The sequence below is a fragment of the Cebus imitator genome, unplaced genomic scaffold (genome assembly GCF_001604975.1).
Source record: "Cebus imitator isolate Cc_AM_T3 unplaced genomic scaffold, Cebus_imitator-1.0 Scaffold744, whole genome shotgun sequence".
NCBI classification, from domain to species: domain Eukaryota; kingdom Metazoa; phylum Chordata; class Mammalia; order Primates; family Cebidae; genus Cebus; species Cebus imitator.
This window is the reverse complement of record NW_016108059.1, coordinates 405140-425597: the sequence shown is the minus strand read 5'-3', so window position 1 is coordinate 425597 and position 20458 is coordinate 405140. Positions and strand designations below refer to the sequence as shown.

At 33.9% G+C, this 20458-nt stretch overlaps 1 protein-coding gene across 3 annotated transcripts in view; it reads right to left on the bottom strand.

The window, feature by feature from the left end:
- CEP120 (centrosomal protein 120) overlaps window positions 1-20458 on the bottom strand; it is an 80769-nt gene that overhangs the window by 35647 nt on the left and 24664 nt on the right. For all 3 annotated transcript variants that reach the window (XM_037735187.1, XM_017519438.2, XM_017519440.2), the window contains 11 exons: window positions 17374-17571; window positions 14888-15115; window positions 13681-13897; window positions 12485-12659; window positions 10619-10768; window positions 9124-9306; window positions 7244-7340; window positions 6994-7146; window positions 6415-6504; window positions 2623-2715; window positions 1891-2052 (listed from right to left, as the gene is read on the bottom strand). In XM_037735187.1, the coding sequence (XP_037591115.1) occupies window positions 1891-2052; window positions 2623-2715; window positions 6415-6504; window positions 6994-7146; window positions 7244-7340; window positions 9124-9306; window positions 10619-10768; window positions 12485-12659; window positions 13681-13897; window positions 14888-15115; window positions 17374-17571 (1746 nt within the window). The remainder of the gene's footprint in view (window positions 1-1890; window positions 2053-2622; window positions 2716-6414; window positions 6505-6993; window positions 7147-7243; window positions 7341-9123; window positions 9307-10618; window positions 10769-12484; window positions 12660-13680; window positions 13898-14887; window positions 15116-17373; window positions 17572-20458) is intronic.

Genomic DNA, 20458 nt, shown 5'->3' with positions numbered 1-20458 from the left:
CCACCTCAGCCTCCTGAGTAGCTAGGACTACAGGTGTACATCACCATGCCTGGCTAATTTTTGTATGCTTTGCAGAGATGCAGTCCTGCCATGTTGCCCAGGCTGGTCTTGAACTCCTGGGGTCAAGCAATCCTCCCACCTCAGCCTCCAAAAGTGTTGGGATTACAAGTGTTAACCACTGAGCCTGGCTTTTACCTGTCTTAGACAAAGTACAGACGTGTATTTCTCAAGAGCTCTCCTGGTGACTCTAATATGTGTTAAGATCCTTTGTTCTAGAAGGCTGAATCCTCCTGATAAGTGGAAGAATAGAAGCATCACTGGTGAATCCCATTACAACTGCCCACTTTCACAACTTTATCTTTTGTATTTTAAATGAGACTACCCTACTAGTAACAACCAAATTCATATTTTTACAACCACCTAAATAATGGCCCTGTGCTGCCATGGAAACTGTTCATGACAAAATTTACTGAAGACTTGGGAGGCATTCATCATACATATCTAATCTACACTGGAATTTTTCAAGAAAGATAAGCTTAATTTTTAACAGCTTGATTCTTTTTTTAGCAAATATTTATTGAGCCCCTATTATGTGCTGACAACTGGTCTGAACTCCTGGGATACAGCTTTAAACCAGAACAGTTTTTATGGAACAAACAATCTGATACTGATTAAATTATCATGCTAATGAAAATAAAAACAAACTGATATGACATATCATTAAAAAAAAAAAAAAGAACAGGAGAATAATGTCCTATGAGACCATAAAATAAAAACTTGACCTAGACTTGGGGAGCATGAATCAGAAGATTTCTAGGAGTAGGTGATGCTTCAGCTTAAAACTAAAGGACGAATACAGTACACCAGGCCCAGAAAATGCAGCAAGCATGAAGATCCTGTGAGTGAAGCGAGCATGGCATGCCTGAGCACCTGATGGAAGAGAAGCGTGGCCAGTGTACACAGCACAGGCACAAGAGTGGGAGATGAGGTCAGCATTGTCTTGTTGCTCATAGGAAAAAGATCAGAATTGTTGCCTTGCCTAGCAACAAGTCAATGCTGAAAGGTTTTAAAGAGGAGGGTATCCAGAGTCCTAAATTTCAAAAATATCATTCTGAGTACAACATGAGGAGCAGCTAAGAGGGGCCCATCGCTGAAACAAAGAACATTTACAGGCAGAAGGTCAAGAATGGAGAGAAGGACCACAATGGGTTTTAAATGCCTTTAAGACATCTGAACAGAGATGCCAAAAGGCAATCAGATATATGTGCAAGGTCTTGGATATAACCTTGGATGTGAAAGTCCCAGATGCACAAATTGTCTGTGAAATCATGGGCATGAAATCATGAATAAGATTGTTTTTGCAGAAAGTAAGTCCTGAGCTTGGAGGAAGTTAATGGCTAAATGAAGGAAGATAAGCCTGAGAAAGAGCCTGAGGGTGGCCAGAAAGGTAGAGGAAAACAGGGAGAGTGGTGGTGTGGCAGTTGAGGAGTGAATATACAAAACCAAAGACAACAGTATTGATGATATCAATCAGTTTTACTGAATATGAGAGAGGAACCACAGACAATTCTCTCATGAAATTTGGATCTTAACTAAATTTGGTCCTTAACTGAATTTGGTTCAGTACTACATGAAGAATATCTACGTTTTCTTAAAGAAGACTTATCGGAAAAAGATTTACGTTGGAAATGACCTGAAATATGTACAATTTCACACAAAATACTTAGAAAAAGAAGATTCAATGTAAAGTATATTTGAATATCAGTGCAATAAGTGTGATTAATAATCTAAATTACTGGGACTTTTATCACTTTTTATTAGTGAATTATTTCTCTTATTACTAGAATGCAAATAAACTAAGTATAAAAGATGACAAGTATGTTATCCAACCTGTTGCTGAAGGCGGTGTTTATCCTCTTCAAGCTGTTTGATTTTTAACCTTTCTAGTTCTACTTGGTGAATACAGTCCTCTTTGGCCCTACGGATAGAGTCTTGCAGTTCTTGTAGGTTCCGCTGACGTTCTGATTGCAGTTCCTTTTTTTCTCTTTGAAGCTTAAAACAAAGGTATCTTTAAGAGGTTGGCTTATTACTAGCTGCACTATACTATTCAGTATTCCAATATCTTTCTATACACTCAAATGTTCAGGGTATTTACAAATTTATTTTCACATCCTTTTTAGTTATCAGAGAGTTAATGTTCAAGTGTATCAATATTATAAATTTTCAATCATTATTATTATAAACATATATAAAAATCCATGAACAATTTGTATAAATTCAGTTGAAAAACCTAACCACTTAACATTTCCATTTGAATAAAACCTTCTTCATTGTGAAAGCAAATATGCCCAAGTTTCTTTTCTTATTTTAGAAACTTCTGATTCTTGTCTAAACACATAGAATAGCACCTTAGTATTAGGAACAAATCTGTACTGCATTAACTTTAAACACTCTAGCATACTATTATACCTATTCTAATATATAAGGTATGCTGAACAGCAGTTTGAATAGCAGTTTTCTGCGTATCTGAAAGACAATTTTCATGAAATAGAGCACAAAGTAATAAACAGTATGAATTTCATATATAGACTCTGAAATAAAGATATATGATAGATGAAATACCTCTGATTCTGTACTAGCAAGCTGCTGCTCTCGCTTCTCCAAGTCAATTAGAGTTTTTTGAAGTTTTCCTTCTAGAATAGTATATTCAGCCACCTAAAATAGAGTTAAAATATGTACACTTTTACGGAGAGGACTTGAGAATAGAAAAGTCACAAATTACATCTGCCAATTCAAAGAAAAAAATGTACTTTGACAAATTTGAGACAGGTGAGGGCCATCATATTTCCTCCTCCTAATCTTTTTTCTTCTCCAAGATAAACACAAATTTTAACTGCCATTTATATATTATGATCACCACATCCTCTAATATGTTAGGCTTAATCTAAATTTACAGCAGACAGAGACAAAAGAGTGTTAAATTTGAGGTGCATATGTAGTGTAAGCAAGTAAATAGCCAAGTGCAGAGTCCAGGGAAGAAGTCAGGGATGGGGGTGTGTGCGGTGGGTGTCTTGATTTATACAATGCCAAGAGAGTGAATAAAATCATCAAAGGAGTGAGTATACAGAGAGAAGAAAAGGTGATATTTGAGGACTGGGCTCTGGGACAAGCTAATAAAGCCAACATGAGGAGTATCTAGCATGAAAATTAGGAAAGAGAGACCAGTGAAGACAGCAGAATATAACAGTAGAGAAGTGTAGATAAAAAAAAAGTATAGACAAAGAAGCCAAGTAGAGGACATGTTTCAAAGACAAAGATAAACTGGGGTAAGGATGAGGAAGGATTGTTTGTTAAGGGAAAAACTGTTCTGGCAAGTAAGAAAATGAATTGACTAGGGAAAGCAGTAGGATTGTGAGCAGCCATGAAGACGTCTCAGCACTTGAGGTCCTACACCTCCTTGAAATCATCACTTTAACACCCATCTTTTTTCCATAACCTTTCACTACTATTACTTTTTGGCTTTCACTTTCTTTTATACATATTGCTTCCCTAGTCTCCTGAACTTTAGTTTCACAGTCCTCTATTCTATCCACTATACTTCCATCAGAATTACTGTTATAATTCTGAAATTATAACAATAATGAAATTATTATGAAATAAAAATTTCATTATAATGAAGTTAGAATGAAAATCTAATTATCTTAGACTATTTTATATAAAAATCTTCATTTAAAAAGTTTCTCATATTTCTACCTTTCTCAACCAGGGTTTATCATATGAACCACAAAAAACAGATGATTTAAGTATTTTCTCCATCTTCTCCCAAAATGGTACATAATCACCATTTTTTATTACCAACAATGGATCCCTTAAAGTATTAAGGGCTTCATTCTCTCAGGAAGACCTGGCTAAAAAAGCCTACAGTATCTAGTCTAAACTCTACATAGTAGATTACAAGATCATTTATACTCCAGGGCATCAATCTCTCTTACCTTATTTCTTGAGGCACATTCTTTCTTCCCCTCTTCCAAAATCACACTACATATAATTTTCTTAATGCAGAGTCTATTTCAAACTTCTCTGCCTTTTGCTCAAGGGGCTCTCTCTGTCTAGATACCCTTTGAGTCTATCTGGCAATATCCACTAATCCTCACCAAAGTTAAAGCATGATCTTATCTACAGAACACTTCCTAATGCTCCCTTATGTAGAACTGATGTCTTCTTTCTTTGTGGGTAATGACTGCTGTCTTCAGCTATCTGACAGACAGTCATATGTAAGACAGAATATATCTCATTTGCTCCAGAGGGCAGAACAGAAAATACGTATATATTTACTCTTTCAGGTAAATTTTTAAAGTATGAAAGAAGTTATATATTGTTTTTTTAAAAATCAGGTAAATAAAATTAAACAGAAAAGGCTTACATATAATTGACATTTAAAAAATACTCTAGTGAGAATCTTCAGAATATTTAGCTTTAAAAGATTTCATACTGAAAAACAACTGTTTTTTGTTTTTTTTTTCACTACTGACTTGATTTCATAGTGGCTGATAAAATTTAAAAGAAAAACTGATCCCACGCAAGGTAGGATACTGTAAGACAAATGAATTAAAGTATGTGGTCTCCAAATGCACTTAGGCTGAAAGAAAATGACAAATCTCAATCTCAAATCTACCTTTACGATATGACTAATTCAAATAAACAGTACAATCACTTATTAAGTAGGCATCATATTGTTTTCTGACTGGAGTTACAGTATTAACTAGCCAGGAGCTCATCATTTCAGGCTGAAAGAGTCGAAGTTGTATAAATGCAAACCAATTAAAAATTTCAACTGAAAAGATCATTATTACCAAAATTACAATAAACCAAAAATTAGTGCGTTTTCACAGAAAGTTTATGGCACAAATTGAATTTGTCATGGTTTTAGTAATTTTATTAACTTTTCAAATATTTCCTGATTTGAATTTTGCAGACCTCAACACTAAAATACTCTTCAACAGCACTGCAGAAAAATGGTTCAAGGATAAACTCATCTTGTCCTAAAGGCTAGGTTAAAAATTTTTTTAATTAAAATAATATTTTCCAGCTCCCCCAGATTCAATGAATATCTAATAGGAGAGGTCTGTAAATATTACTTAATATAAAACTCACTGTTAAATAACAGTTCAACTAGAATAATGTTAAAATGTATGTTAGGACTTCTACTTACTATAATTTTGGTTATCTAAACTTTCCTTAAGAATAGAGATTTTGACTTACTCTTGCGATTTTTGTCTTTCAGCTTTTTAAAAAGTTCACTGATTATTCAAGTTTTTAATGGTGAGAATTAAGTTAGAAAAAGCTGATAAGGTTATTTTAAAATCAAAGGCCTAAGTACTTCTGCTCCCACCCATAAAAGACAAATAGCTCTCCTCTATAAACACAAAATGAACAACATATATGAAACAACTGTTTTCAGACATTGGGCAACAGACAGTACGGGACAATGATCCCTAAAGGTGGGAAATAAATGAGCCAACCCCTACCATACATCTAGCTTACTGCCTGAAGACTGTGGCTCAAGGAAGGAGAACCCAACAGACAGTTGCAATCTTGCTGAGCTCAGAAAATGGAATGGAGACCAGAGAGGCTGAGGCAACTAGAGTTGACAAGAGGAGGGGGTTACAGAGAGGAGGAGCACTGGAGGCCTGCTGAACCATCCCCTCAAATCTGAAGCTGAATACTGATTAGCCACTCTAATAAGAGTATTTCTAAAGTCCTAAAATTATTAATAGAATATTTGAAGAAAGTCTAATTGTTAGGGTTGCTTTATTTAATAACTTGAGTGTAAATTGATAAATATTAAGCTTTTGCTTTCAGGAATAAGACCAGATGGTCTCATGTTATCACATTTTAAAATGTGATTTATTTCATAATTCTTAAAAATAGCTTAAAAGTTTGAGGCACTTTAACTTACAGATTACACTATGTAGTTTATATACATATTGAAATGTGCCATTTTCTTTTTTATACATCAGCAGGGTTTTTCTGTATTCATTTTTATATATTCACACACACACACATACATATATATTTTTTTAAGAAATGAGGGTCTCACTATTTTGTCCAGGCTGGTCTCAAACTCCTGGCCTCAAGCGATCCTCCCTCAGACCCCCAAAGTGCTAGGATTACAGATGTAAGCCACAATACCTGATCTATTTTTGAATAGGTAATACATTTGCATATTTCAAAAGCACAAAATACTTTACAGTGAAAAGCCTCACTTCTACCCAGAGCCATCATTCACTTCTTCCATGCCAATATATAACCACTAAAATTAGTTATTCCTTCCAAAGATTGTCCTTAATGCGAATACAAGATATTATCATTAGTGTTCTTCCTTTTCTTCTTCACTTTTACACAAGTTGTTACCTTTTTCTTGACTAGTGATTCTCTTTCTCGGTCCCTTTTCTTCCATTCCTCTGCAAGAGCTTGCATATGAGCCAGTTCTTTCTGTTTCAGCTACAAAAGAGAGAAAAAGTCACCAAAAAACCGCAAATATTTCAAATAAAATAATCAGTTGTTGTCAGTTAAAGAACCAATGCTGATCACTAATATTTTTTTCGGGCATTCTTTTTTATTCTTTTAAAAAAAAAAAAAAGTGGATGCCTGAAGAAAATAATACCCATTTGAGCACACTTCAAGAAAGTATAAAGCTAACAGTGGGTTGTGTTTTCTAACTTGTTTGGAGACTGAATCAAGGTTCCAGGAGGGTATGCCAACTGAGGACATGCAATTTAAAGAGTAACTTTCATTCCTAATAATCATGAACAAAGTTTACAGAATTCTGAGTGGCTTCTGGCAAGTTGCCACATTTCAAGTATTTTTTGATTCTCTTTTTTTTTTTAGATAGGGTACCTACAGAACATAGAGATTAAACCTTGCTATGGAAAAGAAAAAATATACTGAGTAGACAAAATAGATTTTTTAAAGTAACATTTAAAAAGTAACCTGATTTTCAAAAATATCCTCTTGCATCTCCTTCCACATTTCTAGCTCGAGTGCTGCTTTGTATTCTAAGGTTTCACGAGGCTCTGTCTGGATCTCTGAAGGACAGGGTGCTGGAGGAAGAGAAGATGGCTTTTGTTGTACAGCAGATACACCCTAAGATATGAACCAAAAGGCACATTTAAACACTCACACACATAGGCACATTAGATTCCTTTTAAAAAATAATTTGATGACATTCAATTATATTTACCTGAGATGAATCAGAGACAAAAATCTCACGCATTTTTACCAATCCATAATCTTCTAGAGTCACTGTGTAAGAAAGATCTGCTATCCTGTTATTTGATCTACAAATAAAATAAGAAATACCTTAAAATTCATGAAAATAGTTTCATATTATTTTTTCTTTTACTTTCCCAGTGCTTTAGTATTGGGGAGTGAGATTTTCTGCACCTAACAGTATTCTTTTTGAAAGTGCAGCAGCTTCTGTAGGCTTCCATATACATAATTTGACCATTACAAACACCTTGATAAATACATGCATACATTTACTACAAAATGACCCCTATAAGAGCTGTAAAAGGCATAAAGGTGAAATTTAAATCCTTACTGCCTACAGGTAATTACTGCTAATATGTAGTTTATTCCCTTCCTGTTTTATTTATATGTAGATATACATGCAAACATGCATGTTGACATCATACAGTTTTATCTTGTTTTCCTATTTACATCAGGGGCATTTTCTCATAACATTAAAAGTGTGACTTTTTTTTTTTTTTTACTCCCTGTAAAATATACAAATGAATTTATGTAGTAAAATATACTTAATAATCCCCCTACTCTTGATTATACTGGTTATTCTGAATTCTTTCTTCTACTTTTCCTGAGATGTACATACTCATAAATATTTTAATAGATATAAGCAATGCTTCTAGGCACAATTGGCATATATGCAATACTTCTAGGATAATTATACATTAGTTTGATCATAATGAGCACCTCTTTGTATCACAGAACTGCATGTAGCCTTTGTCATTAACCAAATGAAAAACAAGAGAAAATATTAGAAGAAAATTAAAATTAAAAAACATGATTTTGTCTAAATCAAATATATTCTGGTCAAACAAAATTTGAATGAATGATTCTCACACAGTTAGAACTCTTAATTAACCACCTTTTACATTTTCTTCTTCTGTCTCACAGATTTCAGAAGAAATGAATAAAGTTAAATGAAGCATTACTATATCCGACAGAAACTCCTGAGTGTATCTGAAGTTCTCACTTCAGTAAATCTCCTAAAACTTTCTGTCTACAAAGTATGGTTATCAAAGTTAATATTCATAACAAACAGGCAGCATTAAAATAGCTTCAATTATTAGTAATGTGATTATCTTCTACTTATGACAAAAAAATGCTAATCTTTAAGGGAGATTCTTAAATAATAGTTGAAACAAAATGGCTATGAATGGGGATGAATAAGGAAAGACGATTCAATAATACTTTTAGATCTAAAATTTTACTGAGCCTTATTTCTTTTAGTCTTATCTTTCATATAAAGAGTACATCATATATAATGTTAAGTTACATTTTAAATTTTTATTGTTAATTTTAAAAATTATTCAACAAACATTTTACTGTATATAAAATACATTAAAAAACTCAAGTTTTTCTTTGTGGCAATGAAGTTCAGTGCATAAAAAACAATAATTATTTTAAAATTGCCTCTTACTGCCAAATAGCTATAACATCTTCAGACTTTTGATTTGAGGCAGGAGTAAAATATTTTAAGTGGAAAAACAGTCTCAGCCCTTCCCAATGCAAAATAATATAAAATACATTATAAGTGTAACCTCAAATTACAAAATAAAAAAATAGATCCTACATTTAAAATTTTCAGGCTAGAGAGAAGAGGGAAAATAATTAGCCATCTGAATATTACGATACCATAGTAGCACAGATTCTTGACTTTTGTGAGGTGAAATGGCTATCAGAAAGCTAAAGAGCAAAGCGGGGTATAGCTGCCACAGGTCAGAGAAGATCAGAAAAAATAGGTTAAGAAGTGGTGGCTGGCTAATTAGAATTCCATGAATTAAAAAGAAAAGCAAAGACCAATTCTGTGAAATGTATTACCCTTGTGCTGCTGTAACAGGCACACTTTCACTGTAAGTTTGACGCCAACACTGTTCACCACTGGAACCTAAAAAACGAGTTTTTTCTGAAGACAAGATGTTAGAAAGCTGGATTCTCGCAATTCCCAGAAGTAAATCTTTACTCATTTTATCCTTGTGCCATAGTTCAACCAGTAATGGAATCCTAAGGAAGAGAGAAACATGTGTTCATCACTATCAACTCTGACCTAAAGTCTTTTCTGAACTAAATTCTTTGAATTCCCTTAATAGAGTCAAAGGTGTTTTTTGTTACCTGGAATGTCATCTAACACAATGGTTAGACCGAACACTAAATTTCACAGGCAGCAAATATGAAATGATGTTTCCATCAATGACGAACCTTATATACAATGGTGGTCCCATAAGATTATATCATATTTTTACTGCATCTTTTCTGTTTAGATACACAAATACTTACCTTTGTGTTCCAGCTGCCTACAGTATTCAGTACAGTCACATGCTGTGCAGGTTCGCAGTCTAGAAGCAATAGGCTATAAAATCTAGCTTAGGTGCATCTAATTCTACGATGTTCACACAATGATGAAATCATCTAATGATGCATTTCTCATAATGTATCCCTGTCTTTAAGTAATGCATGACTATACTTTTTTTGGTTTGTTTTTGAGACAGGTTCTCACTCTGTCACTCAGGCCGCAGTGCAGTGGCACAATCACAGCTCACTACAGCCTCAACATCCTGGGCTCAAGTGATCCTCCCGCTTCAGCCCCCCAAGTAGCTAGGACTGCAGGTGCATACCACCATGCTGGCTAACTTTTGTACTTTCTGTAGAGACAGGGTTTCGCCATTTTACCCAGGCTAGTCTCAAATTCCTGGGCTCAAAGCAATTTGCCCACCTTGGCCTCCCAAAGTGCTGGGATTACCAGTGGGAGCTACCATGGAAGGCCTACTATTATATTTTTCATACCACTTTCCATTTAATAAAAACTTTCAAATATTATTCCCACAGATGTTTAAAGTTACCCTTCATTCTTTTTAAAAAATGTATAAATTTGAATTGAGATACGCTGAGAAAGTAAAAGATGTTTCGCAGAGCTCAGATTTCTTAATTAATCTGTTTCAGATAGACCGATTAATAATTCTAGTTATAGATTTTAAAAAATAGAAAAAGCAAATTTTTTATTTAGTGAATCAACAATAAAAACTATTTAGTTCTTAATTTATTTTCCCATATTACATTAGGAAAAGGCAAGAGCACTTTTCAAAGGTCCCTCATTACATATGGTTTGTCTTCACAAAGTTAGAATCACTAAATTCAGGTAAATAAGAGAGGAAAATCTAAAAAGAGTCTTTAAAATAAACCATGCAAAATCCTGTAGCAGATGCACAAATGTGTTTGAGTTTATGCATTCTCCTATAGGAATTCCTTTTTAATAAAATATAAATTTTGAAGAATTGACTTAAAATAATTAATATCATATATACACAGTATACATTACCTTAAGAAGGTATCTTGCAGCTGATGAGGCATAGTTGCAAAATCAAATGCACAGTAAGACTGAGGAAGAAACACTTCCATGTTTTTCCGAACTTCTACAGGAGGATTAGTCATAATAGGAGCTGCACTTCCAAAGAATGGATATGAGTACCTAGAATTAAAAAAAAGAAAAGGAAAAGTCTTATGGTTTACAGGTAAGATTTAGTCTGTTTTTTAGAAAAAAGTATAATATGAATATTACAAGAAAATATAACTTTTTAATAGAAACATGGTAGAAATACCAGTCTGCCACCTGTGTGAAAAGTTCCTTGAGGGCACATGTCCTCTGTTTTTCATCTCTTCACTACTAGGGAAAAATAGGCAGTTTCTGCCATATATAAATATTCAAGAAATGCTTCTTAAATTTATTTGTAAACCTAGTTTCTTTTACACAATAGTATCCTGATTTTTTATGGGATAAAAAGCCCTTAGTTAACTACAAAAGGACGCATTCATGGTAATCTGGTAATCATGTTAATCTTGCAAAAATGCAAGCAATTCAAATATATTATGGATGAATCAGAGAGTGACATAACACTGCTTCTCCCTTTCATCACAAAGTCATGCTAGATTAAATGGAAGAATGCTTGACTACTGATAAACTTACCTTGTATTTAAAGCCAAATATAAAGATATTACGATACTCATTTAAATTTAATCCTGTATCTTGTTATTCATATATGAGAACTAAAATTTAAAAATTACTAGTAAAAACTGTTTTCCAACAAGAAGAATCCTATGTATTCACCCAATTCCTATATAATTACTATCCATTTAAATCAATTCATCTCAGAGAAAGTTAAATGCCCTGGAGTTTCAACTCCCTACACTTAACACCACGCTACAGGATTTAGTGATTAAAAAAAAAAAAAAACCACAAAGGAAGTCTTGCAGATGAGAAACTTCAAATACCAGTGTTACCAAACAAATTCCATGACACAGTTGCAAACTACAAATTCATAGCAATACAGAACATGGTATGAAAATTTATCATAAAATTTATCAAACAGAGAAAGTTAAATAGCCAGCATTTTTAAAGGGCCTTAAAATGATTCAAAGACAGAACGATTAGTCCTTATCAAGTGAATTCCATGAAGAGTGTTAAGTGGATTGTAACTATTTATTTCCTCAACTTTTGCAAATGCTAATGCTTGTTCCAACGAAATGTATGAGTTGCTAACTACCCCAAACTAAACACATTATTGTATTATATTTAATTTATATCTCCAGAATAAAAGTCTATAAAAATGTAACATCATTAAAAACAAATTATTGTGTAAAACTACTTCACTGACATATATATATGAAATATCTAAAATTCTTTATAACAGTGTAGACACATTCCACTTACAGCTGATTAAGTATGGTTTTTCATTCATATCTATGAAATGTGGGTGTTGGGAATATAAGCTCCCATTATAATTTTTATTTTATAGAAAAATCAGATAATGTACTCCCATTGTTTTGACCAGTAACACCTTTTTCCAGAAAAAAAGCACTTTTAAAGTTTAAGAGGCACTGTACTTTAAATGGCACATAACATATATTTATCATAATACATATAATAGGTGTTGTATTACGTAGAATAAATTATCATAAATGCCTACAATTATTATACCAGAATAGATAAGACAGTTACCTCTTATACTACCAGTGCCACCCTGGTTTGAATTCAAAGTCATTAGGATATAGCCTTACCCCCTTTGAGTCCACTGATTTAACAAACGTTATAACTTCTTTGGTGACATTTCTTTCTCTGCAATTCCCCAAAAAGGGGAAAGTCCTTTCTCTTCAGAAAATAATACTTTGAAACAAAATCAAATCACACCTTAATATACAGTTGATTGGAAAACCAATCTCCAAGGCAAGTATACTCCTTAAGTCTATTGAAAAGCAAAAATGATGTGATGTTGCTGGAACAGCAATCTTCTGTCCTGAAGCTACTTCGGAAGCATTGGATGTAGTTACTGGCTGGGCCAGTGACACAAAAAAAAAAAAACCGGAAAAAAAAAACATAAAAAAAAAAAAAAAAAAAAAACATACTTGCTAAAAGTTTCTCTTAAATTGTACAAATAATTTAAGGCTATCATCTCATTTACCTTTAAGCAGAAATTGGGCTATTTTGTCTCATGAACATATGAACTGAGGTATAAGTGTCTTAAAAGTAACTCGCACAAAATAACCCAGGTTTCAATTTCCATTCTAGAATTGTATGAAAAAAGAGCTTACTCTGAATACATATAGAAAACGTACAGAACCAATAGAGAAATATATATGATAGCAGCCTAGCAGGCACTAGCTTATTTCCAAAAGGCACATTAACTTAACATTTGAAGGGTTGTATATGAGGCTTACTGAGATATCACGACATCACCTTTTTAAAGTAGTTTTGGCTATTTTAGGCATATTTAAAATAGTCTAATAGAAAGCTAAAACTTAAACAGATGGCCAACCCTATTATAGATCGAGAGATACTTGGTGAGTGGTCTAAGTCACACAGCTACTCAGTGACAGAGATTTAATTCACACCAAAGATGTCTAACTCCTAATCCACTACCACTTACACTACTAACTGTAGCGGCAATAGATGAAAAAATTTTATTAAATCAGATAAACACAAATTCTCAGGCTCTCCCTTAACTTTAGGATCAAAAATGGCTATTATGAGTTTACTATAAGAGGCAGTTAATAACTGTTTTCTCCAAAATTCAAGATATTTAAGAATTTAACCATTTTAAAAATCTATTTGCAATAACTATATTCTTCAATGTCTATTCAATAGGATATTTCCAGTGTACAAGTAAAATAAAAAATTCTCTTACCTTAATTTAGTGAATTCTATTTTGAAGTTAGATAGATTGCAATGACTTTGCATTGAAATTTTTTATATTTCCACACACTATTGGTTCTTAACAAATCCACAATTTTTACTAATATCTCATGAAAGTTGTCATAGTCATTTTTTAGATGGTTGCAAAATGTAATACCTCAAAGATCTGTAAACAAACAAACAAAAGACCTTACCTTTTGGATTTGGTTTGGTGTCCTTATCATACTGTAAACTTTCCACTTCACTCTCTGTTGCATCATCTTTTGTTGGAGGTGACTGGTTGTGAGATGGAACAGGGGACACTCTTGGTGATTTTGGCCCAGTAAGTGTCTTCTCCTTTACTGGGGTTAAAACTTTCTTCTTTGAATGCTCTGGCTCATGTTCATTCTGGGTCTTTAATTCAATTAAAGACTAAAAACAATTTTTAAATAAAGGATAATTTGCAAAGAACTTTCCTTCACAATCAAGCAAAAAAACTTGGCGTTGTTTTTAAAAACATAAGCTTCCTTTCCCAGTTTGGATATTCCTAATCTATTTTTCTTCATAATTTGCAAATTTCCTTACAGTATCTAGGACTAGAAAAAGGAAGATGAAGAGAGGAAATATGATATCCAGAGCTGAATACCAAAATGCATCCTAATGAGTAAGAAGGGATATTTGAGAAAGGAAGTCAGGAATAGGTGTCCCTGCGAATGGTTATTCCTACTAAGGCAGTACAATGGAGAACTACATTCCTGAAAATAAAAAAGATGTCTAATATGACTTTCTTTCTCTCCTTTATTCCACTCCCCACTAAAAATATAAGTATATATATCTTTTAAACACTCATTTCAGTTTTTGTATCTTTAATTCACAACCTGCATAAAGATCAGCTTTTTGAAAGAACAACATAAAGTTGATTCTGGGAAAAGATACAATAAAAAAAAATACATAATCAAATAAATGCTCATCTGTGTTATGAAAGCTGACTAAAGACAGTATGAGGACTAAAAAGCACTAAGGAACCAAGGATTTTATTTTAGCTCAGGATGCGTTAACCAAAAAGATGACAGCAATGCAGATTCCTAGGTCTAAAAATGTTTTCTTTTACTGGCGTTCCTTTTCTGCCTTAGTCATTAACTGAGTTGGTGGTGAGGGAGACCATGAGTGGGTTTCCACTGTACAAGAAGACTGTCCCAAAGGCTAATAGGGCTCTGGGTAGGATCACTTACAAACTACAACAGAAGTTACAACACTTTTCAGAAAGGTATTTTCAGAAAGGAGGTATCATATAGCACACACCACTAATTAAGCGTAATAAATATATCCTTATGAAGATAATTCTTCTGAGGTTCAACTTTTTTAAGTAATCATGAGTGGGACTAGTGGAGCTAGGGGAATGGAAGGAGGGCCACTACTTGCCTGGGAGTCTATGCCTTCTCTCTGCAGAGCCACAGACACTCCCACAGTTGGAGCCAGCTCCACAGGAATAGGCGCAAGCTTCTGTTTGGCTCTGTTTGGAGGGTCAAGGGTAAAAGCACCCTCGACTGTGACTGGGCGCTGGTTGATTTCTGTACTGCCCTTTTTTAGTAATCCAGTTAAAGGTATTTCTGTACTTCCAAGTGACTGGTCTCCACAGCAGAGATGAATCTAATATGAAAGGGAAAATCAAAATAGGGCTTTATACTTTTCTCTTTTCTCCTAAATATCATAAACTTAATAAGAAGTTATAAAATGATTCACAGAAAGAAAATATAATACAGATTATACCTCATTGACCTGAAGTGACTAAGTAAGGAATTCTCACACATAACAGTTAAAACTGGTGATAAAACACAAATTTTACTAAAAACTTGATAATAGCTATTACCTTTTTCATTCCTTCTTTCAGTATTACATAATCATATGTTATTGCTCCTCCTGTCTCTTTGGTGAGCTACTTTAATATTTTACTATGCAAAATGTATAACAAAATAACTAACGCATGAATTTAAACAAAAAACAAATACCTCAACATTTTTCTATTTCCATTTTATCATTAATTTAAACATAGTTTTAAAAAATAAGTTAGTGGATCAATCCTGATTTGGAATTTAAAAACCTCAAACGGTTTTTGTTTTATTCACCCCTAAGATACCTTGAGTATTTGTTTCTCTCTTTTCTTGCTTTTCAGACCTCATATTAAAAAGAGTGCTTAACAGTAAGTAAAAGAGTATCTCTGGAGTGGAATATACTGTTAATCACTGATAGCTAATTAAAAGTTCAATATTACCACCTTTTGACAAGTACAAAAAAAACCTGTTCCAAATAAATGTTATATAACTTATTTTGCCTCACTATATTGAAGCCTTAGCAAACTTCTCATTTTAATAAATAATAAATACACAATCATGCTATAAAATATATTTAGCTCTAATATCATTAGTGAAAGAGTTAAGAGACAGCTGGCCACAGTGGCTCATGCCTATAATCCCAGTTCTTTGGGAGGCCGAAGTGGGCAGATCACAAGGTCAAGAGATCGAGACCATCCTGGCTAACATGGTGAAACCCCGTCTCGACTAAAAGTACAAAAAAATATTAGCTGGGCGTTGTGGCATGCGCCTGTAGTCCCAGTTACTTGGGAGGCTGAGGCAACAGAATCGCTTAAACCCAGCAGGCGGAGGTTGCAGTGAGCCGAGATCACACCACTGCACTCCAGCCTGGATGTCAGAGACTCCATCTAAAAAAAAGAGACCTGTAACTTAGTCTCAAAGTCATCATATTAAGGTGTAATATTTCTATGGGCTGGAGAAAAAGTATTTTTATCATGTAAGTGTCCTCCATTAGAAACTAATAAATAAATCAACACTTTTGGTAAGGACTGATATGTTAGATACAAAATAAAATTCAAACTGCCTTTTTCTGCCTGTCATCATTTTACACAGTCTTCAGTTTTCTAAATATCTTGGGTTTAGGAGAACCATCTCTGAAATTTATTTCTACTAAAATTTCCTAATGTTTCTTCTCACCTCTTGTCCATTACTTTATTTTAAACAAATGAATATCTAACCCTATATAACACCACCCTACTTCTGTTTTATCAAAAGGAAGTGTCATAAAAGACAGAAGAGTAAGATTTACTAGGTAAGGTTAACTTATCTTTTTCATGAGACAGAGTCTTGCCCTGCTGCCTTGGCTGGAGTACAGCAGGGTGATCATAGCTGACGGCAGCCTCCAACTCCTGGACTCAAGTTATCCTTCCACCTCAGCCTCCCGAGTAGCTAAGATTACAGGCACACACCACCATATCTAAATATTTTCTTTTTTGTAGAGACATGGTCTTGTTATGTTGCCCAGGCCAGTCTTGAACTCTTGGCCTCAAGTGATCCTCCCATCTTGGCCTCTCAAAGTGCTGGGATTATAGGAATGACCTACCATGCTCAGCCACTGTTTGCTTTTAAATGGAGTCCAATTTAAAAAGAGTTCATAAAAAAATACTCAAGTGCAAATTTTAGAAAGCTGTCTTACCTTGTTGCTTTTAAAAACAGTAAGGCACATATATTTTGAAATTGAGACTGTGATGTGCATGCCTACACCTAATATCTCCACTAACAGTAATAAAACCTTGCCTATGCCCACAGCTCTAGGCTCCAGGAATAATTTCTTATTGCAAAGGACTGATAACTGATATACCTCTTTTCTCAATTACTGGGAAGAAAGGTGTTACCTCATAAAATTCTGAAGTAACTGTAATGCCAATGACTTCATGACTCAGGATAGTACCTAAAAAAATTAGAAGACGTGGCAGAAAGATAACCCCTACTACTGAAACAGAATTAAGTTTAGGTACTAAACTCTAGTTTAGTTTAGGTACTAAATTAACGCTTAAAAGACCACCTCCAGTTAAAAACGTTTGCTGCAGTACTTACCTGTAGTTTAGACTGAAGAGCCAGGTAAACACGAAGAACTTCTACACTGCTGCGGATGCGAACCGATGCTCTCTCTGGCTCAAAGTTAGGGTTGATCAAATCATTGAAGGGTTCATTTGTAACATCATTTCCCAGTAAAGAGTAGTAAAAAAAAAACTCAGGCTGTCTTTCTGGAAGTTTCATGGTACATGGAATTAACTAAACATTTCCGGAAAAAGAAAACAGTATTACTTTCTAAACCACTAAACAGGCTTGTGCATCTATTGCACTCCCAAAATATTTGCTAAAATGTTGATTTTTTATTTGATGTCTTAAAATTAACCCCTCAAATAAAATGTCTGAATTTCTGCCAAATTACTATTAAATTACTAGTTTAATTTTTTAAAGGGTTGTCTTAGAAAAGCAGAGTCTAAAATACTTTATAGATTCATGTTGTTTTAAAGTTTTCATTGCATTCAACTGGTCCATGAAAGAATATGTGAAAGTTCTAACTAGAAGAAAGAGGTTAAATATTTCAAACTGAGCTTTCCTTATTTTCACATATTTTATTTCATCTTATCCTTACTCAGCCATCAGAGGCTCTATGTTACAAATGAGAAAAGGTTTTTAAAAAATTTAATGCAGGCTATTTAATATATAACATCTTAGTTAAGGTCTCCGATAAAGTTTTTAGCTATTCTGTCAAAATTTAGAGGCCTACGAATTAACACCAAAAAAACGCCTTTTGTACCACGAGCATTACTTTTCAGAGGTGATAGTTTCATGGCTACATATGACTAAGAGATGGGATTCCTCTCCTACAAAACATAAAGTATCTTCTAACAGACCCCTAATGTTTACTAGCATATTGTTAAACAATAAGCTATAAACATTTAATGTGTTCATCAATAGGGGATGGCTTAAATATAATTATCATACACCATGGCTGCTAAATAATAACATACTAACTGAAAGTTATCTAAGACAGCAGTCCCTAACCATTTTGGCACCAAGGACTGGTTTCATGGAAGACAATTTTTTCACAAACAGGAGGGTGTGGGGGAACAGTTATAGGAGGAAACAGTTCTACCTCAGATTATTAGGCATTAGATTCTCATAAGGAGCATGCGACCTAGATCCCTTCGTGCTCCTATGAAAACCTAATGCTGCCACTGATCTGACAGGAGGCAGAGCTCAGGGGATAATGCTTGCTTCTCTGCTGCTCACCTCCTGCTATGTAGCCTGGTTCCTAACAGGCCACAAACCTGTACCATTCCACAGCCTGAGGGTTGGGGATCCCTGCTCTAAGACATACTGCTGGTTTAAAAAAATTACCAAAAAAAAAAGAAAAAAAAAAAACAAATAGTTTATAGTTTATATAGTTTGTGAAAATAAACGTAGTATCCACTTAGATTATAATAGCACAATACCAGACACATAATAAATGTAAGTTATTTTAATCCCACACTGTAAAATGTATTCATGTTTAAGTGAGTAGATTTTAATCATATGGACGTATACATATCTATGCACTTAGAATTGTTACGATCACAGATTCTGGAGTCGGATCCCAAAGCCCACTCTGGTTCCATTAATAACTTACTGTAAAGCTTTAGAAAAATTACATAATCACTGTGTGTATCCACTTGTTTTAGGGTTGTTGGTAGGATTAAAAGAGATACATAGTCATGGCTACAACAATGCCTAGCACACAGTGAGCTGTTAAGTGAGAATAGAAAATACCTGGGGAAAAACACACTATCCATAAGAGTGATTATTCTGGAAAAGTTTAGAAAAGATTTTCATTTTCTTTCACTTTCTTTCATAATCACAAAGCAATAAAACTATTAAGAAATAAAGACCCTTATATATTTCACAGTATATTTAATTCTAAGTTATTCCCATTATGGAAAGAAATTCTTTTAAAAATTCTTTATTATCCTGATATTTCAAGACTACATTTTTTTCCGACTCTTAACTTTCAATATTTAAGAAAAGAAGGAAGCAAGATTATCACTAGCCAGTCTTCCATCTCCAAACTTAATCGTCCATTCTACTAAAACTTTATAGTAACATGTGCTAAGTCATTGATTTGCATCTGAAAAGTTTTGCAAATTTGTTTATTACTAGATGCTTTCTCACACTGCCTTTGAATAAGTTGAGAGGAAAAAATTAAACAGCTAGTTTCATCCCAAACATAAAGAATACAATTATTAAGCAGCAACACCCCACCACCCATACTCTCCTGCCCCAAGTCCCTGGAAATCACAAATCTGCTCGTAGGAACTTTTGTCTATTGTGGACGTTTCATATAAATGGAACCATACAATGTGTGGCCTTTTGTGTCTGTCTTCATTCACTTAGCATGTTTGTTTCCAACATTCCTTTATGCTGCTGCAAGTATCAGTACTTCATTCCTTTTTTTTTTTTTTTTTTTTAATATTAAGATGGAGGTCTTGCTATGTTGTCCCAGCTGGTCTTGAACTGCTGGGACTCAAGGGATCGTCTTGGCCTCAGGCTCCTGAGTAGCTGGGATTACAGGTGTGTGCCACAACCACCCACAGGTAGTAGTACTTTGATAGCTAAATTGCATTTAATTGTGTAGATATACCAAACTTTGTTTATCTATTCATCTGGGCATCTGTTTTCACCTTTTGATAGCCAAAAGTTTTCACCTTTTGGCTATCATGAATAGTATTGCTATAAACACTCACATACAAGTTTTTATTTGAACACCTGTTTTCAATACTTTTGGGTATAGACCTAGGAGTAGTATTGCTGGTCATGCGGTAATTCTGTTTAACATTCTGAGGAATCTATCTGGCTTAATTTTTTTATAGAGATAGCAAGAAGTCTGCCAGACATTAACCTGTATTGTTTTTTTTTAAAACTAAACTGAAATAGTAATTTGTCCCAGTAAGTTACCTGTATTATCAAGAACTGTATTATACTGGTTTTTAAGAGTTACAGACTCAATAGGTCAATTACCCACGGGAAACTTTACCATACAAATGTAGCTTCTCACAAACTATATGGTAGGTACCTTACTAATATTGCCTCATTCCTCATGTACAACTGAAAAGATAGTACTATCACCACTATATAA